The sequence below is a fragment of the Nyctereutes procyonoides genome, unplaced genomic scaffold (genome assembly GCF_905146905.1).
Source record: "Nyctereutes procyonoides isolate TBG_1078 unplaced genomic scaffold, NYPRO_anot_genome, whole genome shotgun sequence".
Taxonomy (NCBI): Eukaryota; Metazoa; Chordata; class Mammalia; order Carnivora; family Canidae; genus Nyctereutes; species Nyctereutes procyonoides.
In genome coordinates, this window is record NW_026575137.1 from 6,606,958 (window position 1) to 6,630,757 (window position 23,800).

The following is a 23,800-nucleotide window of genomic DNA, read 5'->3' on the forward strand; positions in this document are numbered from 1 at the left end:
CCTGGATTGATTACCAGTTAATGTGTCAACTAACTTTTTGAGGAAGAAACAAAAATACAAGAGATTAGAGTTATTTTCCTCTTTATTGATTCTTAGTTGTTAGATTCAACCTAAGGTCCGTGCTTCCATTTACACACTAGAAGCAAAGCCAATCTAACACATCATTTGATAAATTTTGTTTTTTGGCAAGTCTCTTTTCTGTTCATCCTTAGGGGAAAGAGATACCTTACTTTTCCTTCGCGATTTCTATAAATTGAGAAAAGTAGTCCCGAATCTATAGAATTGGGGACATTCAAACTGACCCAGAGCCATTAACTCTTTGGAGGTAACTATAAATTTCATACAGACACATATCTCTTAGCTCTTTGCTTCACAAAGAATCAAATTATCACCCATTCCATGTCAAGTATAACCAGTATAGGATGTTCTAACTACAAATCTACGAAACTGACTTGGATGTAGGTCAAAAGAATGTTTTAGAATCTCCCTTGCTAAATAAGTTAAACGATTACATTAGTAATTCTCTTCAGATGTCCTTTTTAACTCATTTGCAGATAGAAATAGAGCTGTCTTGAATGTTGATCTCAATACGAAATATATAGAATTCGCAAAATACACAAAATTATTGATGATAGAACATCCCACAATCAGGGTGCTATGAGTTTTACATTAAAATTTAATTATGTAGTAAAAAATAGAGTTGTCAGAGCTAGAAAAAAATATTTTCAGAGGCAGCAGATACCCTTGGTGGAAATGGACAGTCCTACGTAGAAAGAAACTCCAGGAAGTATGCAAAGTAGACACCAGGATACTCGGCATATATAATTTAATCAGAGATCACACAATATGACAAAAACAGCAGGTGACTAGAATAATTATAATCTGCAACACGTGAAAACAGTTTAGAAAATGAATTAAGGTCCTACTCTGACAGTAGGCTTCTTGGAAGTACAGATGTGGAATCAGACAGATTTGTTTCATCTGGTGCTACCTTTCCTTGTCATCAGATTACCTAGAACCAATAGCTTGGTATGGATTCAAGCAGTAGACATGTTGTTGATTGATGAACTAAGTCTTCTCTAGTGAGACTGTTTAAACTCCTAGAGCCACAAATAACTAACTATTGATATTTTGGTATTTTAGATGTAAAAGCACATTCTTCCTAATAATCGGAAATACAGCTTAAGACTATTTTGTGGGACAGACCTATGATTGTCTCTTGTTGGGTAGAAGTCTCCTATTCGGTGACATGTGCATTCACACATCAGACGAGAATCTTAGAGACTGATCCTCGTGGAATCTTCAGGGAAATCTTGTCCAACTATATTTGGGAAAGCAGGAATCTGGTTGGTTGTTAATTTTTATCAATTGGGTCTGTTGACTGGCCTAAGCCTAAGACTTTTCTCCTTTTATTTTTTTTTCCCCAGTCGTGTAGTTACAAAAACTGTACATTACAAACAGTGTAGAAACAAGCTGAAAAGAATGTGCCACACATCCCGGGTAATCATCTATATGCAGTTAAATTACAGATACAAAAGAAAATACAGCCTACTCCCTTATAGTGCACAGTTATTTTTTTAGATACGATGTATCACTAGTAAGTAGTCATGGTCACCAACTCTAGTTGTCTCCAGCACAGAGAATGAGAGCGAGATCCGTTCGGTACAGCTTCCCCCCATCCGATAAAGCCATTATGCTTTTCTTGTATGTTGGAATATTATTAATATCCAGATCCTGTACAGAACATAGATGGCATTGTTATCCAGCTACACATGGAAGTCCATTAACCACTGTCAAATGATAAAATGTAGGATGAAAACTGCTTGTTACATCGGTCCATTAAGAGCTGGATTAAATTCTTACACAGATGTGAGTAATCACAAGGTTGTTTTAAAATCTATTTATCACAGTTACGCTGTTTTAGGCCAGTACCAAATCAGGTTAAGAATTGAATTCTACTTCTGCTCTATAAATCTTTAAAGTAGATTTCCAAAAACGGATGTGCGGTGCTTCTGGATGGATCCTTCTAGTCTGTTTAAAAAAGTGGCATAACTAGATTACCTGTTTATTCTTCTCACACAGATCCTTCAGTAAAGCATCCAGTTCATTTTCATCTATGTATCCATTTCCATCCTGAGGGAGCAGAAATAAACCAGTATGCAACCAACTCCACAACAATGAGGAATGTAATAAAACGGAAATAATGGATTCTTCAGAAAATCTCCCTACTGCATACTTGGCGGATATTCCAACATCTTAATGTCAGACCCTCAATCTTAATTGCTCCAAAGGCCCCAAATACACACGAATTGCCTCTCCTGCAACACCTTGCATTTATAAAGTGCTTTGAATTTTTCGAAGTACTTTCATATTTAACATCTTCATATTTTACATTTATGCTAACAGTAACACATCCTGTTGAAGGAAGTAGGTGGTCCTAAATATCTTCAGGTGAATGAATTCCCTGAGGCCTGGGGAGGCTATATGACTAGCCTGATGCCACACCAAGTAGGCGCAGAGCTGTGCGAGAGTCCACGAGGACTGACTTGGTCCAGTAGTAGAGGAGTTAGAAGAAAATTAAGGATGGTAACTAATGACCTCGCAAACCTTTCCTCCTACACATGGGGGAGGATTCTGCAGATATTTTCAACTACCTCAATCCTCATTCCACCCTGTACAGTAGGTATAATCTCCTTTTTACAAATGAGGAACCTGAGGTTTAGAGGAGTTTGGTATCTTATTCAAAGCCTCAAAATAGAGAAATTGTAGCATGGGATTTGGATCAAGATTCCTCTAATTGGGGGATATCATAATACATTTCCTACAACAAGAATGAATTGCCTGAGTAATTCTAATAGCTCCTGTTTATTTTAATTTGGACCTTGAGTTTGGGGGTTCCCCCCCCTTAAGTGAGCATTTTCCAAATTCTTCTAAACAATCAAATTATAAGAATGAATTTTTACCTGATCATATAACTCAAAAGCTTTATTGAACTCTTTCCCACACATTTTGATTCCCTAGATGATAGAGAAGAGAGCAAAGATTAAAGTACTATTATTTTTTTCATTGTCTACCCTGGCAAATCTTCTACAGTCTAAATTTTCATGGAAAAATATTGTTTGTGGTAGGGAAAAAAGAAATACCTGAAATTTAAGAAGAAAATTCTCCTGTACAGGTAGTAACCTTTTGGGAGAGAGATATTAATATATTAGATTTTTTTTGGACAAAGATCAACTTATTTTAATATTCATGTACTTCCTAAACTCACCGGGCCATCTCAGTTAATTCCAGCTTCCCATCATTATTTGAATCAAATAATTTCAGCTGAAAGACAGAATGTTGTTACTGTAACCACTGAAGAATTATTTATTGCAGGAAGGAAAAGAAAAAGTACTTTGAGTTATCAATTTCTTATATAGACAGGAAAAATCTAGAAACTAGCTTTTATTAGACTTGGCAAATTTTCAGTTCTAGTAGTTGGGTCAATTGTCAAAGTTTATCAGGACAATATAGAATAATCCAACAGGGTAACCATACTCTTAGGTTCTAGAATACTATAGTTTCTTTTTCTTTTCTTTTTTTAAAGATTTTATTTATTTATTCATGAAAGACACAGGATAGAGAGAGAGAGAGAGGCAGAGACGCAGGCAGAGGGAGAAGCAGGCTCCATGCAGGGAGCCTGACGCAGGACTCGATCCTTGGTCTCCAGGATCAGGCCCTGGACTGAAGGTGGCGCTAAACCGCTGAGCCACCCAGACTGCCCATAATTCATTTTTCTTGCAAATCTGTGTATGTCATGATGGTGTCTGGCAGTATACAGCATGCTCTAAAATTCTCCAAACAATGATGTGAAAAGAAATACTTCCCTCTTTTAGAGCATAAAAGTATAAAGAAAAGCAACAGGCAGATAGTATGAATAAATTCTTAGAGAATAGAATTTCTGACTAATTTTCAATTGTTTTATTTTCCCTTGGATACTAGATACCTCCTCGTTGCACTTACTTTCATATCCTACACCGAGACCTGTCCCCATATACACTCAGACCCTTATTCAGGAAGCATTCATGTAACAGTTGCTACTCTACTAAAGTACATGGAGGGACAATAGGTGAAATGTACTAAACTAAGTTTGCATGCTACATATGTGAAACGACTTTTTTTTTCAGAAAGGAATGTGATCAGGGTCCTAACGTTTATGGGTTCAGTGAAGTCTCTTTGGGGAGAAAAAAAAAGTCTATGGCTTGAAATGTTCTAAGAATCCTTTGTAAGAGGCAGATTTTTTTTCAGGATCTGATACAGACACATTTTATAGTCTGTTGACCATAGTTCTGATATCCTTAAACTGTCTACTAAGACATTGGACACCCGATCACGCAATTTAGTATCCATAGGGGAATATTTCCCTACATATATATTTAAACCTTAATTAGTTCTTGATTAACTTGCCTCTCAGATTTGAACTGGTTTATGACATTGAATCAGATATGCCAGGCCAGTCCAACAGGGGGAAAACTCCCATCTGAGTAGTTTTTAAAAGACTGCTTCATATTTCTACCTGGAAAGGAGTCTTTACTTTAAATAGACATCCCATAAGGCTGGCACAAAACAAAATTGATAAATGTAGGTTATTGTCCATTTCCCATATGCTCTTCAGAGCTTAGCCTGCCCACCGTGACACATTTGATGCTAGTGCTCTGATAAGTAAATTAAAAAGGATGCTGCTTTGCAATGAAAAATTTTCAATTGTTTTGAAATTAAAGATTAGTCTCATTTTAAAATATCATTATATAGTGAATAAGACAATAGTAAAGTTCTAGTGGGTTTTTTTTTCTTGTAGGCTGACAGGTTGAAAGTGAACCTCCTCACTAAGGTTTGTAATCAAATCTTGTGTAACATGATTTTCCAGGGTGACTAAAAAGTCTAACTCCTTTATCAATCTAATAGGTCATAGTTTTTATAATATACATTTTTTAAAATAGGTTATTTATTTAAATCTAGGGTAAGAATTTACTGTACCTTTATAGCACTTAAAACATGTATAAATATATGTACTGATCTGGATAATTTAAAATGTTGCTTGAATTTCAAAAATTAAAATGTTCCAAAATATCGGTCCATAGCTTAATCAGTTTGGCAAAGACTTTTCCTCACAGCCCTAATGCTATGAGTCAAAATGCGGAGATTGCCTACTTGAAATTCACAAAATTCATGGGCATTGAATTATTCTATCTTGAACTTCATAAATGTGTTCATTCCTAAAACATTAAGGGCCTGCGTGTAAAGCAATTTCCTTGGTTCTATAATCAATATTCTAGGAGAGATCTTGGTTATACTATTTATCATAGCATCAGGCTCAGGGTACATTTGGAACTCCTCACCCAAAGCACCCAGACAGTATTGCAAAATACTCTTTTCTTTTTTTTTTAAGTCCCTAAGTGAAGAAAGTAACTGTAAGTTGCATTTAAACTCTAAAAAAACTTATGATTTTGTGAGTCATCATAAAAGCTGATTAAGAATCTTCATAATGTTTTTAGTGATCTAATATATGTATATATCTATATGCATGTATATAGGTATCTATAGTATAACTTGCATATATGTAAATTATATAATTTAATGATGTACTTACACTGGCTTTGTAAGAAAAATGAGTGATCTTTTGATAGGTATAAATTACCTAGCTCCACCAGAAAGGAAATGATCGCATGTTGAGCCTTAAAGCCAATGACAACAGCATTCACTCAACCTTACGAGGTATGAACATCCTTACGCATTTCACTTGAAAAGTGAAATGATGCCTGTATGCATGTGATGCCCACATGGCTTATTTCATTCTCCGTAGTCTTGAGAACTAATGAGAACACAGTAATATTTCATAGGTTCTTGGCTACAGTCTCTCCAAGATCAGTCTTACCATTAGGTCTGTATACTCAGCTAGTTTTGTATCATCGACAGTCTTGTTTGCTTTTTCCAGCAGGTCCTTTAGAAAGTTCTGTTAAGACAAAGAACACCCAGATAAATGTCACAAGTCACCTACAGTCTGTTTCCATTTCAGCCTGCCTTGAAATGGAATGTCCCAAGAATGCAAAGAAGGCCTCTTTTTGAGACTAGAACTGGGTGAGGAGAGGGCCTTAGAAGGGAAATTATTCCACTTGGTTCACTTGGCATTCCAGCCATGATGCTGCCTTTGACAGGTACGATATCTGCCTCTTACTGAGACCTGATCTGCAGTGGTCTGTGTTGCACGGCTTTTATGACCTCAATTAAATGAGTATCTGGATTGTGCACTGTTCAGGAATCCGAGAACAAGCTAGTATACCAGCCAGGCCAGTGGATGTATTTCAACATAATGATACCTTCACAAAGGTTCACATGACTCTTCTGTAAGAAACACAAGCCCCCCTCTCTATGCCTTTGTAACGTAAGTGAAAATTATTAGTAAGCCAGATGGAGAGCTACCTCTAATTTTAAGTGTATTTTCTATCCTCACAAGCTGTATTTTCACCCTAGCTTATAGCCAGTAGGACATTGTTGCACCGAAGGGCCAGTCAGGTAGCATTTGGGCTGGATGCAGTCCCAAACACGTTGGTTCGAAGGCTTCAGCTGGCTGTTCAGACTAAGACAGACACAGATGATGTTCTCTAATCCTTGAAGGATATTTGAATCATATTTAAAATAGAGATTATTGTGGGAAGGGTGGAAAAGATAATTATTAATTTGACAGTTGGAGTTTAGGAGGGAATTGATTTTTTTTTTAAACAGAAATAAATCAAAAGCTTTACAAAAGTCACATAAATGACATTGTTAGCACTTAAGCATATAATACTCATTTTGTCTAGTGCTGTTCATTTGCAACTCCTTTATTTTTTCAAAAAATGAATTAATGCAGTTCTGGAAAACTAAGCAGATACTGTGTTGGGATATTATCGAAGGATTGGGTTTCTTTGGTTCTGCAGTGGTTTATGTTCTTCCCAAATGTACCGGTTCTCCTGGGCTGATTTAACTTTATTCTTTTTGAGAATGGAGACCTTTTTCTTGGTTTGATTAAATGTATTTTCATTTCAAACATTCCATTTCAAATCCAGAGTGAAGCATGGAAAATTCAAAATTATCTATTGGGGTGAATTTTATTTTTGAGCCTTATGAGTCTTTTGTCAGAGATTAATTGGGTTAAAAAGCCTCATCAGAGACTAAAATGGTGGTCACAAAAATAGCCTGGGAGAAACCTCGGGACGCTGAGATTCAAAGTCGTGTCTGAGAACAAGTGATGTTTTACTCTATTATGGATCTTAAAATTAGCTTTCTTGAAAGATCCATTAAACAAGAATACCAACTTATCTTCAAAATTCCCCAGAGAGGAGGATTTCTATTTAGACTCTCTTTCTGAGAATAAAATGTAGAACAAAGAAGGTCAGTTTTAGAAATGAACTAAGGTTTTCATTATGAACTTGAAATGATTTTTAGTAGATTGTGCTTTTTGGTCCTACAGAATAAAAACACAATAGCTTAACTGTTGCCTTGTGAATTCTGGGTTGTTGTGCCACAAGTTTGTATCAAAGATCATGTTTTCACATTAGAAATATTTCTGTTTCTCCGAGGTTGCTGTTGAATGTGTTTTTAGCGATTTTACAGTGGTGCAAATGTCCTAGATCTATCTCTAAAACTGTATGTGACTCAAACCACGTTAAACCATGACAAGGAAACTGGGTTTGATATTCCTATTTCCATACATGACAGGAGGAGAGGCGGCCCTTCATGACTAAAGCTTGGAAGCATGTGGTGTGGTGGTGGAAAAAATATAATTAGCATTATCAGGTAATCTAGATTCTTTCATAAGCAGCTGGGTAAATGAAAAACTAATCTTTCTAAATTTCCGTTTCTCAGTATAATGGGAATGGCAATACCTGCCTTGCAAGTTTTCTGCGAGGATTAAATGTTAAAATAGATTTTCGGCATCTAGTGCTATACCTGCCACATAGTATTGAGGACCACATAGGTGCTCAATAAGTATTCATTTGCCTCCCTTTTGGTTACTCTCTATCCTGAAGATAGACAAAATAGGATCTCTGGACTGAGAGGTCTTGGGGTCAATTTAAGGAAATGAGGGAAAGATGTTGCCATACTTCTGAAAGACTAGTAAATTATCGAGTTCATGAATGATACAATTTATTGTGCCTTGTGTATTTCACAGAATCTTTCATGTACAGAATTTTACTTGGGCTTCACAATAAATCTGAGAGGAAGGTATTAGTTATTATCCTCATTAAAGAGATGAAAAAATCAGACTAAATCACTTGATTTTTAGATCTCTTTGCCTTCTCCTTTGTATCCCCCTTTCCTCCCCGACCAGGTCCTCTGTACGTCCGGGAGAGATGAATTGGTAAATTCATTTTCAAAGTTGCAATTTTTCAGAAGTTTGATTATACGAGGCTTTTGTTCTTGTCTAGAAGCAGGAGATTTTATGGAATGGGTAGGGATTTGGAGGGAGAGGAATGTGGGTTTAAACACTGCAGCCTAGGATCTTCTTTCGTTGTGGCCTCAGTTTATCCCCAAACTTTTTTCCTCATGAGGGTAGTACTAATCTCAGAACTCACATGAAGATTAGATAAAACAATGTGCATAGCAGATAGTTGGTGTTCAACAATTGTTTCTCTTGAGAGAAATCTATATTGTTTAATTTATAAAATGGCAAATTTCAGTGAAAAGGAGTATCTTATTTGGTTTAGTATATTGTTATATCTATCTAGTCTAACAACTTGTTTATACCACAGAAAATGCTAATTTTTTTTTTCACTGCTGAATAGAATTTGAAGAAGTACTTGTCTCTTTTTTTAATCTGGAACTTCATTAACGATGTGGAAGAGTGGGTGAAAATATGCCATTGCTCAACATAAGTTTCTTTTGTGGGAGGCTTTTTAAAAAGTTCATAATTCTATTTAAAAGAAAAAAAACTTAACCTAGGTTTTTATTTGCTTACCTTAAGCTCCTCAGTTTCTATGAAGCCACTGTGATCAGTATCATATTTCCTCCATGTCTGTAAATCATTTTGGATAAAGAAAACCAAATATTTTTTTAAAAAAAGCCAACAATTTTCCTACATTAAGTAGCTTTCTGAAGACCGCGCTCATTGACAGAGCTCTATTTTACCTTCATGAATTCCTCACAAGACTTCAGCTGCTGGCATCGGAAGAGCAGCAGGAAGTTCTCCTCTGTGGGTAATACATGAGCCAACTGAAAAAGATTTAAAAAGCTGTAAGGAAAGCAAGCCTCTGTCATTACTTCCTGCTTAATTTTTCTTGAATGTATTTGTTCAAAGCAGTTCTCTTGCCTAGAAAACTAGGAGAGGAAAAACAGGATTGACCTTCCCTTTCTGATACTTTGTCCCCACAGAGAACCATTGTCTTTTCCAATGCTTGGGTGGCCTTGAGTGGCGGGCTGTCTGGTCAGTGAGATGGCTGCAGCAGGTGTGCTCAGAAAGCTCAGATAGCACTGGTTTGACCACTCATCTGCTGGACACCCACGCACATTCATCCCTATGGCTTGAACCCTTCACCTCTTCTGTGCCATAGAGCAATGTTGCTCTTCTAAGGGTGCATAGAATGTCATATATGTGGGGACATCTTTGTCATGTAGAAGGAAGGAAATGATGAGAAATGTGAAGGTAGGGGGAGGGAGGGAGGGAGGGAAGGAAGGAAGGAAGGAAGGAAGGAAGGAAGGAAGGAAGGAAGGAAGGAAGGAAAAAAAATATGCATTCCCAGATCTAAGGAGACAGCCTAAGAGAGGAAAAGAAGATAAACTGAAGACAATTGTAAGGCAGTGGAAAGAGAGATGGAAAAGCCAATTCACAATGAACAGTGGAAATAGAATAGTAATAGGGAAAATCGATTTTCAAACTGTTGGTTTCAACTAAGAGGATGTCCCCTGTCAGGATCCAGGGCTTGGGTTTATGCTTTCCATTTCATGACCCTATAACCTATCTCCTTAGCTCTCTTTTCATAACTTCAGTAACCCCCCCGCCCCTTTTTTAAGGGGAAAAAAAGGCTCTAGATCCCATTTTAAGATGACCATTATCTATTATGTGCAGGGAAGGAGGGAGCTGGATTGATGGCCCCACTGCAGGCATGGGTTCTATTCCTGGCTCAGCTCCTAATTAGCTGTGGTCCCCCAGCAACTCCCTCAGCCACTTCTGGATCTTACTACCCTTATCACTAAAATAAGGAGTTGAAGTAGAAACCAACGTCTCTTAAATGTACTGGGCTCAAGATGACCTTGAGAATCTGTTACAATCACAACATCTTCACCATTAAAGAATGAACCTACACACATTGTATTTCCTCTAGTTTCCTTGAAGTTCAGGCATGGCCCCTTATCTCTGTATTTTAGACCAAGAGCCTGTGGTATGGATCAACCTTAAGTGCAGTATAAGTTCCAAAATTTCTACCAAATTATAGGAAAGGCTATCTCCCTCTGCCTCTTTAAAAAAATTTTCATCCATTTAGATATATTAAAAACCTTAAGTTGAAATTATTTTATATTTATGTGCATTTTATATTTATGTGTAAGTAATCTGTTTTTTTAATGTCATATAATTCTTTAACTTGTTTTTAAGTCTTGAAAATAATACCTCAAACTAGATCCATTCAGTTTACAGACAGACACTACATATGCAGGTGAAACTAAGGAACAGGGCCATATATCCTACTAGAATGTTAATAGGACTCTGCCAGAAAACGTTTTGTTACTTTGAAATAGAGTTCACTAGTATAGTTGTGCATGAACATAAGGATTCATTTAGGAGATAAGAAATAGCTAATGCCAATTCTTTTATTTATTGGTATGTAACTTGTCAGATACCACTTTGTAAGTTGTTGTTGGACCATCCATTTCGGGAGCACAGGGATCATTCTTTGTCTGAATCTGCTGAATGTCCATCTGCTGGATGCTCCACACGTTATATGCCTGACGTAAATGCTCGTGGATTGGTTGATAATTTTACTTCATTAAAAATACCAACTTAACATGATTTATAGTATTCGTTTTTACTATCTTCATTGCAATTTTCTATACTGCTTGAATTTTAATAACTCTGTTTTGAACAAAAGTAATTCTTTCTTAAAAACTTACCCTTATCAAAATCCTCCAAGTACATGAAAACAGAAGAAAATTAATGAACTGGTAAGCAATTACCAAATGTAAAATAAGGGAAAACTTAACCGTCAAAGTTTCAAAAATCAAAGTTCATACAATTGCATAAAGCTTAGAGGTCTCTAGAACATCAAATATAGAGGTGGTAAAATTGGTCTGCATATATAGTATAAATATATATTTCCTTTCTCATGCCATTTTGGTCCTACTCAGTTTCATTATTTTGAAAAAATACAGATTATGTCTATATGTGCATTTTCAATCTATTAATTTGATCTGCTAATGTTACACTGAATATAGTGTCATCCTATTTTGGAGATTAGAAATGAGTCTCAAACATGTAAAAGATTATAGTATGACAAGCCAGCCATTCAAAGAGAAGCAATGAATACGCGTGGAAAGGATGTAACTATAGTGAACGTAAAGAAATCCTCTTAAGGGTGTGTTTCACAATGTAACGGTCCTGCTGTGGCTGCTTCCATCAATATATAGGGAATTAATGTTCAAATTTCAGAGCTGGACGCAGGAAGTCTCTAGCTCTAGTGCCTTAGAGCATATCTACAAAGTAGGGAGAGGTCTTTTATCATAGGTGTCAAGTAAGGCCACTTTGTTCTCAGATTTGCTGAGTCTTTGCTGTCCCTGGAAGTACTCAATAATGCCTGATCCAATGTTATTGGTAGTTTCTTAATCCTTAGTCTGCCTGCCTGCTCTGAACTCCCCCAAATTTGTTTTGGGGTGGAAAAGAGAATATCCAGGGAGTAAGTAGAGGGCAGACAGTTGTGACCAGAACCCCTCAGAGCTTCAGTTTTAAGAACTGGTGCCTGTCACTGAGAGTGGGGAAGAGAGTTGGCATGTCTCCCCGAGATGAAGACTACACACATGAAGTCTACATACATACTTCTTGAGGGTAGGGTCTCTGTCTTACTGGTTCTTTGCCCAGCACTTATAAAAATGCCAGTAAATACCTTACTGAACTTATGAATGAAGGCAAATGGCTATTGTCTAGAGTCAGCAGAGTATAGATAAATAAGGTTCCTTGGGAGATAATTCAAATAACTTATTACTGAATTGTGGATAGGGTTGGGGTGGATATTGTGATATTCCACCCAGAGCTCCCTTTAGGTGCTGGGAGTGTTTCTTTGGGAGAGCCTTTGGGAGATTATCTAGGCTGAAGAGCACTGCCTTCCCAAAGACACTATGTCCTATGACTGATCCAAATGAAGAGAAAAAGGCACAGCCCTGTCACTCAATTGGGACTTTTATGAAGGGCTGTTGAGGCTCTGGAGCCCACTGTAGGGTCAGCTGAAGTCTCTATTGAGACTGTATCACTATGGCCCATTATCTCCCTCTGCCCAGTTCTGTTCATTTCCCTTCAACAGGTATTGGTCCCAACATACTTCCTAATAAGCTTGCTTATTACTAATTTTAAACCTAGATCTGCTTCTCAGGGAACTGAACATGTCACAGGGTTTTTTGTGTTTTTTTTTTTTTTTTTTTTACATCTTTGTCCTCTTCCTAGGCATAATGTAGAACTCTTGCCTATGTGTTGGAGTAGGTTGAAATTCCTTGCTACAGCTCATGCAGCTATGATTCAGAAGCTACTGGGCACTGTGCTGGATGCTGGGGATTCCTAGTCACTGTGGTTAAGAACCTTATGGGGAGGCAGATAATTTCAAATCTTATTCCCACAATTTCAAAAAAGGAGATCTAGTGATAAAGCTAAGTATTAGGTGCATGGAGAGCACACACACTGGGTAATTTTACTAGAAACAGAACTGACTGAGGTCTGTCAGTCAAAGCACACATAAGGCATGATTCTTAACTCCTAAAGACATTCCTGGTGCATGTTAACCTCCTTCAACACATATTAGCAAAGTATTCACTTCTTTCATTTGGGAACCAGAGAAGTATTTTTCCTAGGTAAATGATTCCAGGAAATTTGGAAGGCAAATAATTTTATGTAAATTTAAGGCTAGTTGAGTTTAATAATTTGAATATGAGAAGTTATAGAAGAGGTGGTTAGAAGTCTTGGCATTCAGAAGAAGGTGTAGATTTTCAGTTGTTTTAAAAAAATTATAGCAAGTATATTTGTTGAGCTTTTACAGTGTGCCAGGGTTGATCTATTTGTTTGACGTGCTTTATTATCACATTTGATGTTGATACTTCTATACGATCCTTTATTACAAAGAAACAGAGGCAGAGAGAATAAATGAACTGCTATTATATAGTTTATAGTTTGAGCCAGATTTGAAATCCGACCATCTGACTTTCATGACTTTTGAGGCCTTCGTCTGTAGCCATCAGCCTCCATTAAAATCTTCAATCAAAAACATTTTTCTAATCACTTAAAAATATTTATACAGAGGCAAATTTTTAATCTGATTCTATTGGCCATAATTTCTCCAAATTCTGAGGTGGAAAAGTAGTCTGCCATGAAAAATTACATTCACTATAGCTAAATTCATATTCTCAAATCCTACTGTGGAAGAAAAGAGGGTAAGCTGTGTAGTGTCTGCTTCCCTGGGAGAGATGTTACAATTTCAGGATTAAAATAGCTTTTAGGTCTATTTTATTTTCAGTGGATGCACTGACCTGGACAAATAGACACAAAAAACCTGAAGAGAATGGTAGGTTCCCACACGTTGCCCAAGAGACCAGGTGAAAAGCTAACAGATCTGATATCCAACTAAGGGAAATATCTATACTTACTAGAAATTTCTTCTCTGGTACCCACATGATCTGTTGAATCATTCAGTCTTCCTTTCTAATTATTTTAATCAGCCTTCTTGCAATAGAGCTATTAGTCTGAATAAATTTAGAACATTTTTTGACTGTCACGGTATTTGTTAAAGTATCTCAGAATTTTACTGCTCCTGTTTTGAGTTCATATTAACAATCTCTTTATAAATGAACTGTAATTATGTGGATTTTAAATCTAAAGACCTGACATTTTAAAAATTCAGAAGAATGACATCTACATACCACCCCTCATTTTATATATTTCTAGATAGCAAAAGCTTGTTGTTGGCAAGGTCAGTCTACTTCAGGACAGAACTTTGAAAATTAATCACTATATTTTCTGATCTTTTGAACAACATATTTCAATTAAAGCCAAATCACTTTGGCCCATTTCCAACAAGAAAGCAGACTACCACATGAATATCCTTTGGTTTACCTTGATTAGATTTTGAGAAGCCCATCAGTATGCCTATTAAATACATAGGCAAATCTAACCTCTTTTCCCTTTGAACATCAAAGCTACAGTATCCTGATGTGGGTAGGTAAATCAGTAAAAATTTTGGAAAACATGGGGTTTCCCATTCCTTCGTGACTGACATTGGGGTTTGTGTATTTGTGTCCCATATTATATATAGGATTTCGTAGCAAGTGATATATGTCAAGTGGGCAAAAAAAGATGAACTTCATTTTATACAACTTCCTGGTGACACTATAATTTGGGCATTCCCACTCTTACTTTCCTCACTTTCAACATGTAATCTGTAACTTTCAATTTCTTTCCAATGATTTTCAGAACCTCTCTTTATTCTCTTCACTCTTACCCACCCTAGACTCCTGCAGTGATTATTCTTGTTCTTCCATTCTAATTCTCCTCTCTTCATTTAATCACCATTCCACCCCTCTTATGTGTAGCTGATAATTCAGATTAAAGAAAAGAATTCTGGAATCAGGGTCAGATCTAGGCTTGTATACATCTGTTGTCACTCTTGGCCAGGGGGACCTTGGACACATCATTTAACCTTTCTGGGTTTCAGTTTCTTCATCCTGAAAATGAGGAATTTTGGTTAGTTTTTCCCTAGGAGTCCTCTCCAGCAAAAAAAAATTCTATCCTGGAATAGTTAAGTGAGACACATAAGAATTTGAGTTTTTCTTTTAGATCAACTGAAGAAGAGTCTACAGAAAGTTTTGCCCAAATGTTTCAAATGCTTTGGCTGGATAACTTCTCTGTACTTTTTGCATCCTGTTCAGCCAGGCTAAACATAAAGCCTTGCCCTAAATAATTGACAAACTGAAGCTTGAAACTATTTTCTTTTAATGCAGAAAATGCACAGATTACTTATTACTCCCAAGAAAGTGGTTTAAAGGAACATGACTGGGTTCTGGCTGTTTCACCATTTATTTCATATTTTTTCTTTGACTTTAGCCGAAGTCTATTGAAGCCTCAGGTTCCCCATCTATAAAAATAGATCCACATATTATATTTAGGCTTACTTTATTCTGTTAGGAGGATCAAATGAGACAATATATTTGTTTAGAAATTACATATTGTCATACTAATGTAAATTTTCTTATTGTGATTGCTATAAAAGCTCCTCAGTTTGTTTCAGCCTTCCTTCTTTATCCTCTTCTGTTACCTATCTTTTCTCATACGTAAAAGTTTTCTATAACAGTTTCTTATCTCAAACTTTTATAGAAATTTCTTTTCTCAAACCTCCAGGACAATGTGACCCCCCCCAGCCTCTCATTTAAATATAGCTTCAAATTATAATTCACAAGTGATTATATCATGTATAGTAAAATCTGGATTCAAACAGATTCATCTAATCCTTTTAAAAGTGTGAAATGCATTTGAATTAGACCCATGCTTTTAAATCCTATTGTTTAAGGTATCACTGAAGAAATGAAAATAAATAGCTGAGACCATTGGAGTCCTTTAAGGTGAAGCATGTTATATGTAGGATGATGGTCCTTGCTCTATTGGGATTATAAAGTATGCCAAACTCTGAAATAACCATTTCTGTAATTTCACTGACTTTAGATTTTCCAACTCATTTTGAACAGATTTACCTCATCTCATTTGTGTCCCTTTAAAAGTTATTTTCTTATCCTTAATGGTTTCATATCTTGATTAGTTGGCCTCTATATCAATCTGTAAGTCCCAGTCCCAGTACTGTTAATTTATTCATTTATATTGTAATGAGTTGTACATAGGTAAAGAGGAAAATGTATACTCCAGGGAAATGTTTTAATTACAAAGATAATAATAGTATGCCCTTTCTTAATTCCTTTTGTAGTAGCTGCTTAAAAATAAGTATTTCACTCTGACATGACAGATGTCGTATAAGATCAACTAATTGAAAGCCGGGTTAATTCTGAGTCAAAGGCAAATATGACTACATATTGTTGACAGAATACATCACAACCTAATATACTAAGCATATCACAATAATTATACTTTGACTTGGCATATTTTAAAATATAACCTTATTAGTTTTTCTGGACAAAGCTGTCCACTCAATTTCTCTAATAGGTCGTAGAGATAAAGTAGCTGAGACACCAGAGTTTCCAAAAGTACAAGTTAGGAAAGCAACAGCTCTTGCACAAATCTGAGAATGCTGAAGAACTGATGTATGATCAAAGTCTAGCTTCCTTGATTCATAAACAAAAGTTGTCCTCCATAGGAATAGTCTTTGTCAGAAGATAAGATTTGACACCCACAGTTTTATCTTTTAGAGATTCAAAAGAAATCCTTACCTCCAATACATTCTAAAATATTCATTAACTTAATTAAGTTCTTTGCTTTTACTAAGGCCAACTGTCAATCTAAAATAGAATTTCAGGAACCAGGTGGCAGCTTTTTGCCACTGTCAAGGGGACTGCAAATATATCCTTTCATATTTTAATAGAAAACTCCACATTGTTAAACAAGAAATACCAGTGAACCAGGTACTTGGTTGGTATTTTATCCAAGGGAGGCGGGGTAACGTAATGGCCTAGATACTCATCCAGAAGTCTGGGACCTGGGCTTCTAACTATACCTATGGCGGCAAATGGGTGCATGACCGAAGACCAATCATTTCACTTCTCCATATTTTGGTTTCATAATATATTAAATTTAGGCTCTGGATTAGGCAAATTCTAAGGTCTCTTCCATTTCTGAGCATTTTTGATTTTATAGTTTTGAGTAGAAGATAACATGTTACTTAGGCAAAATAAACCTTTCCAAATTAGTCTTGCCACATCCTGTTTGAGTTGGATTCAAGTACAAAATGAAGTTCATTTGTCGAAAAAGTATATCAGAAAAATGCATTAGTTCCTTACCTCTACGATTCCTATTTTTCCATCATCTCTCTGCCCATACTGATCCACAAAGGTTTTCATCTCTGGTGATAACTCCTAAAATTATATAAAAGAAGTGAAGAAGTTTATTTTAAAAATTACCAATTATATTTCTGATGGTGTTAATAACTCTTGCAAAAAACACCTGGAATTGAAGCCATTTAGAATTATGCACACTGATGAACTATTCTCATGAAAATTAAAGATATACCTGATACACAGTATTTACTGGTTTCAAATGAAAGGGTTATGATTATCATTTCTGAATCAATTACTGATTTGTCTTCTATTAGTTTTGAGAATATGTTATCCTTTGAAAGTGTAGTCAGAATAATTCAGCTCATAACAATGAATTCAAATATAATATACTTAAAACATTGCTTGCTTCAGGAAAGACTCTTTTATATTATTATAATTGCCCAAAACATTTTCCTTTTTTAATATGTTTTATCCATGAGAAGTAATAAGGGGTGTTTTCAGTTTGGACAAGCAAAAAATGTGAATGTTGAAGAGTGCCTCACATTGTCACTCCTCAGTGCTTCCAGTGCTTTCCAGTGCTTTTCCAGAAGTGGCATTTACTGATTAAATACATTGAAAAATTAAATTCCAAAAAATAAGATTAAAAAAAGACTTGGCTAATTTATACTTTCATTAGGGACAGACAATATTGATAACCTTATTATAAGCTATTGGTTGTATGTTTAGGATCTTTGCCTCCCAGAATAACTTAGAGAATGGTTTTCCAGTGTTTTCTTGTTTCCATTTTTTTTCTGAGAGGTTTTTTCTCCCAGGTATTTTAGTACAAGGATATACATTTAAGAGTGACAAAATGAATGTTTTCATCTCATTTGAATTATTTTGTCCAATCTGTTCCATTGCTTATGTAATCTTTTCACATATTGACAGATTGGGGGCCATGAACTGTAAACTAGTGATCTGAATATAGAACTACTATTCAGGAAGTTGAATTTATACCCTTGGGTCTCCAACATAGCCCATTTTAGATAGCCCTGTTGCATTAACTGAAGCCAATTTAAAATAGGTCAGCCTTTACTAATGTCCTATTCTATGTCCTTGGGAAAGAATATTAAGGTCTCAGTTTTTATCACAACTAACAAGATGATGGTATTATCTACCCCATGAGTTTGCTTTATGGATAGGTAGGTTAATATAGTTTAAGAGTTATATTGAGGTTGACTATTATCACTACTGGTTGTTACAGAATCCTTTTTGAACCAAAGTAAATATCTTTAGTAGAACTGAGGTAACAAATGATAATCAAGCAATTTAATTATAATGTAGTCTTTAAAACAAAGCTCTTCTATGGATTAATTGTAATTTGCATTTATTAACATTTATTACAGCAATAACTATAAGGAAGGGAAAGAGTTCACCCCCTGGCTTTAGTGGGACCATCAATTGTTTCTTGCACATACCGTAAACAGTAAATAATTTGATTTTAAATCTTAGTCATGGAGGACCATTAGTTTAACTGGCAGACTTGACATTTAGTTTGTGAGCTTCTTGGATGGTAATTATGCCAAAATCTACATTTTAAATAGTATGAAATGTAGTGACAATGGTAATAAAGCTTTATAAAAATGCAAATTTAAAGACTAAATATGTTTACTAAGTGGGGAGCCAGCTTCTCCCTCTCCCTCTGCCACTCCCCGTTTGTACTCTCTCTCAAATAAATAAAATCTTTTTTAAAAAATGTAATATTCTCTTATAATAGTAAAATTTAAAAAATTTCACATTACTAATAACACAAGCCAAACAGTGCTTCCATTAACTCAATGAAATTTTGAGCCAAAAATGAAAAAAAAAAAAAACCCTGGTGTTTAAGGTTAGTTTTTATGTTCTAAAAAAAAGAAGAAATATATAAAAGCTTTACTACAGTGGGACCAGTAGTATAGGGACATATTTGTCTGGTACATGAATGTCTCAATCCAGATTTCAATTTAGATTTTATCTATCCAAAGCCTATATACATAACCTAGAAAAATACTCAATAATCAACATATTAAACAACTTGGTATAATCTTGTACCTGTGCTCAAGTCTGCTATTTGAGTTAACATCCAATAATTGGAATTTCCAATATTCTAAAATTGGAGGCTGCGTAGTAGAAAAAGCTTTAAAATCTTTAAAACTCTAACATGAAGTTGTTTGTTTACAAAAAAGTAGAAATAATAAAATGGGAAGAGGAAAAGAAAAAATCTGAAAAAATATAGTTTCTAAATATTTGAATTTCTAAATCGAATAAATTACAATATTAAAATTCTATAAAAATATAATTTAGCTACTGGAAGTGTTACAATATTTTAATTTGAAATTTTATGGCAAGTAAGATTTTTCCAAACAGATATTTTAAGTATGTTTTTAAATGAGATAAGGAACTGTTTTTGCTCTATTAGTCAAACATATATAGAGTTATAATAATATTGCATGGATTTATTGTAATATACAAAGAGGGGGAGGATGGGGAGAGCATATATAAAACATTTTCTATTTGATCTCATTCTATCATACTTTAAATAATATTAAATCTGGGTAAACCAATCTCCAGAATATTATTAGGTTTTAAATCAATTTGGCCCATGATTTTAGCAATGAACAGTTCTGTGATGAATTATAATACATTTTAGAGTCCTCTGGTAGTCTTTTGAGTATGTTGTACAGAGATGTGTATCACACAGTTTTCAATTTAGATAGAACAAAAAGGAAATTCTATTAGTAACTTATAGATTTATAAAATATCTATATCTATATATATCTATGCTTGAGCTGGTGATCTGCTTAAAGATCAAACACAATATGTGTTCCTCTAAAGATGTTTTCCTATAAAAGTTACATATAATCTGTAATGTAAGTTTTCTAACTAGTGGTTAAAAGGCCAAAGATCATTAACCTCTAACTAGCCTAATCCAACACAGTCTGCTGAAATGTAGTCTTAATAAACCCCAGTAAACTAGTAAAATTCTTATCCTATTTTCCTTTGTACAAACATCCCATCTATGTTCTAAAGCTGGGCATATTTTTTATGCTGACAACATCTTAACAGGTAAATTTATGCCCACAGGAAGTAATTTATAACTGGAAGGAATTGTCATTTATTTAATTACCTAACGGCTTAAATCACAAATATAGCTTGTTTTCAAGACCCCACTAATTGTTTCCAATCAGAGTGTAGCTTTGCTTTTTTAAAATACATGGAATTCTTAATATTGTTTTACTTTTTATGTCTCTGACTTTTGGGTTTTTCCCCTCTCAACAGAAACGAACACCTTTCTTGTTAAGCTCTTGCTCATGATTATTGTTGCAAGTTGTCCAACTTTCCCCCCAGTGAGAAAGGTCAAGACAGAACGTTTTCTCATCTGTCCAACCACATCAACCTCACAACAATAAGTGGCAATAAAACGAGAGATACATAATCTGCAGATCTGTTTCCTGACCACCAAGGGGCAGAAATGTATTTCTAACCCCCCCGCCCCCCCCACTTCTAATGCAGTTAAAGAAGTTAAAAATTACCTAGTAGAACTCCATGGAAGAGGTGATCTGCTAAAAGATCTCATGCACCCACTTTTTTTTTAAAGCATGATTAAAGCAAGTACAGGTATAGAATCTATATTTTAAAATCTCTGACTTCAAAGTGCAAGGCTTTTCCCTTTTGAGGACCCCCCCCCCTTTCAGCTTTCCCCTTACACAATTCGGAAAAAGTGCTTTTTTTTTTCTTTCCTTTCTCAGTAGAAACCTACATTCCCTCAGTCTACATTTCCTGGAAACCACTTGATCTGGCTAGCTCATTATGAATACTCTAGAATATTTATATTTCAGGGACGAAGATCTCCCCCCCCCCACCTTGGTTGCAAACTTAAACCTACCAATCCAGCCTTCTTCCGTGCTTGCTGGAGTTCCTGAATCAAGTTCTGCAGCTCCTTTCCTTCCAGGTAGCCACTTCCTGCAAAGACAAAGAGGCAGCCAGGTATCAGACCTCTCCTCCCGGAGTTTCTTCCCCTCTCAATTTCTATGGCAGCTGTGGTTCTGGCCACCTGCGAGGCTCTATCCTGCCTGGACATTGATTAACCCTGAAAGGATAACGGCAGCGGCAGCGCTGCTCTCTCCGGGGTGGATGTCAAAGACTGGACCCACCATGGTACGGATGTTAAGTGCGGCCATAGAAACTTTAGGGTGCAGTGTCCACCCCCCCCCCACCCCTCTGCAATCTCTGCTTGCTCTCTCTCCCTCCCCACCCTTCCCCGATTTCCTACTGTGCATATTCTTGGAGAGCATAAAAGTTGAAGGTTTTTTTGGGGGGATAACCTAAGAAAAAAGAAGGTGCATATAAACTTTCGAGGAGCCAGCTGGAAAAGACAGGATTAGGGAGGTGGAGAGGAAGTAAAGAAACGAGGGGATGATAGGATCAGGAGGCGGCTCGGGGTGGGATGGGTGGGGGGAGAGGGAGGGAAGGGGCAGGGGCAGGGGCCAGGGGGGATCTTCACCCAGTTAAAAAGGGAGGAGATAATCACCGTCTGCGTCGAAATGAAGCCAGATCTCGAAAAACTGTGAGGCTGTGATGAGGGAGGATTGCAGGTGGGACTGTGCCATCGTACAGCCGAGTGTGAGTGAGTGTGCGTGCGCGTGTGCCAGCGGGAGCGCGGGGAGCCCAGGGAGCGCGGGCGGCGGCCGGGAGCTGTCCTCGGTGCTGAGCGGTGCTGAGCGGTGCTGATCCGAGTTCTCTCTCCACACCCCGCACCCGGTTCCCAGCATTTATCCTGCCTGCCGGGCGCGGCCACGCCTCCTCCTGCCTCCCAGGCCTCATTCCCGCCTCTAGCTCGCGCCTCCCAGTTCTCTCCTCTCCTCCCGGGAAGGCTGGCTGGAGCAGGAGTTTGGGAGTGTAGGGAGCAGCAGGTGGTGGGAGATCCTGAGCGCGGAGACTGGAGGCTGAAAACAGACACCTCCTCCCCCCATCCCACCCCACCCCTCCGCACACACACATTTTCCTAATCCATAAAATACCCTCATTCCTGAGTATCCTAGTGCAATAACTTGAGGTTATTGGTTTTCAGATGCAAGAGGAAAGCTGATAAAAAAAAAAAAAACAATTGTATAAATGACATCTCTCTGTGTGTGTGTGTGTGTGTGTGTAAGAGAGAGACAGGGAGGGAGATTTCTCCAAGACATTTTAGTATTGGTTTAAATAACCTCAGGTGGAAAATTGGCAAGTCTTAAGTTACCTTGATTAATGCGTACAATCCACTTACTGATGTCAACCACACTATTTCGTGCTGGAGAGTCATCGTAGGAATGTGTCTTAAGATGGTTTACATGAACAAGACCTGTCAACGTGATAAGCAGGATTATGTGGGTTTGTTTTTTGTTTTTTTTGTTGTTGTTGTTTGTTTGTTTTGTTTTGTTTTCCCGGCTTGAAGTAGACTTATAATTGGAAGGCGATAGAATTAAATTATAAAATCTTAAAATGTTAGAGAATGAAGTGATTTTAGAGATACTTTGATTTGCTTCCTCATGAGTTCAGAAAGAGTAAGCCAAAGCAAAGAGCAACCAAGAATCTGGTCCAAGTTTATACCTAGGTAAATTAGTGACCCAGCCAACGCCCCATTTGGAGGCCTTAACACCTCTATCTCTTCTTTCTATGCCAAGCAATCCTTGTTGAGGAATTTTTCAGGAACTGGAAGTGACCATCCGAGTTGGGGAGAAAAAAAAAAGCTGCGTAACCAAATACATGTTACATTTTTAATATGTAATGAATTTAGATAATTCATTATTCACATGAATGCTTCCAAAGTGTTTGGTTTTGAATCTTTTGAGACTTTGAGGTCCTCTGAAGGCATATCTTTAGTGTACCACTGATTTACGGTGGTACAAAAGCAAAATGAAGGAACAAGAGAAAATCCAAATATAGCCAATATAGACTTAAAGTATATTAAAGTGAACTCACCAAGCATAGTTAACCTTGCATAATTAAGTATGAGAACTCTCAAATTTATGTTTTTCAGACTATGACTCTACTCAATAGTAGATTCATGGAATTTTTTATGTGTATCCTTTTCAGAGACCCATTATTTGAAAGCTGGTCTCTTTCAATAATCTTCTCAATGGAGTTCTTTCTTCTATAATACTCTAATTATTTTCATTTTGGTTGCCTTATCTGCTTTTCATTTTTAGTGACTAAGACTGTTATGCATAGCAATACTGTCATTCTTACTTTATACAAGAGGGAAATAACTATTTTTGGAGTAAACAGGTGCTCACTAAATGTTCAGTTATTTGTATTTATTGATAATTACTATGTCAAGCACTCTGCTAGACATTGGAAAATACAGAAAAGACATGGTGGCTGCCTTCTTGAAGCTTAGACTTATGGGGATATGGTCACATGCACACAGATGACACTACATAGTGGATATAATAGAAGCATCCATAAGTTAATATGCCTACATAAGTCTCCGTGTTTTTCTGTGAGACTTGAAGCTTAGGTTACCTAGCTTTGCTTAGATAATGAGCACAGAGAAAACTTTGTTCCATGGAGAGCACTTCAGGCTATACGGGGAAATGGT

The 23,800-nt window shown here is 36.5% G+C and overlaps 1 protein-coding gene across 1 annotated transcript; it reads right to left on the bottom strand.

The window, feature by feature from the left end:
• Nucleotides 1–155: 155 nt before the first annotated feature.
• CALB1 (calbindin 1) lies at nucleotides 156–21,951 on the bottom strand. Its single transcript, XM_055303426.1, has 11 exons — nucleotides 21,752–21,951; nucleotides 21,107–21,183; nucleotides 17,206–17,280; nucleotides 9,148–9,231; nucleotides 8,978–9,034; nucleotides 5,915–5,992; nucleotides 3,269–3,324; nucleotides 3,144–3,183; nucleotides 2,964–3,017; nucleotides 2,062–2,133; nucleotides 156–1,734 (listed from the first exon to the last, which is right to left on the bottom strand). Exons 1-11 carry the CDS (start codon nucleotides 21,828–21,830, stop codon nucleotides 1,621–1,623), a joined length of 786 nt encoding a protein of 261 aa, XP_055159401.1. The 5' UTR covers nucleotides 21,831–21,951; the 3' UTR covers nucleotides 156–1,620.
• Between the last annotated feature and the right edge of the window lie 1,849 nt (nucleotides 21,952–23,800).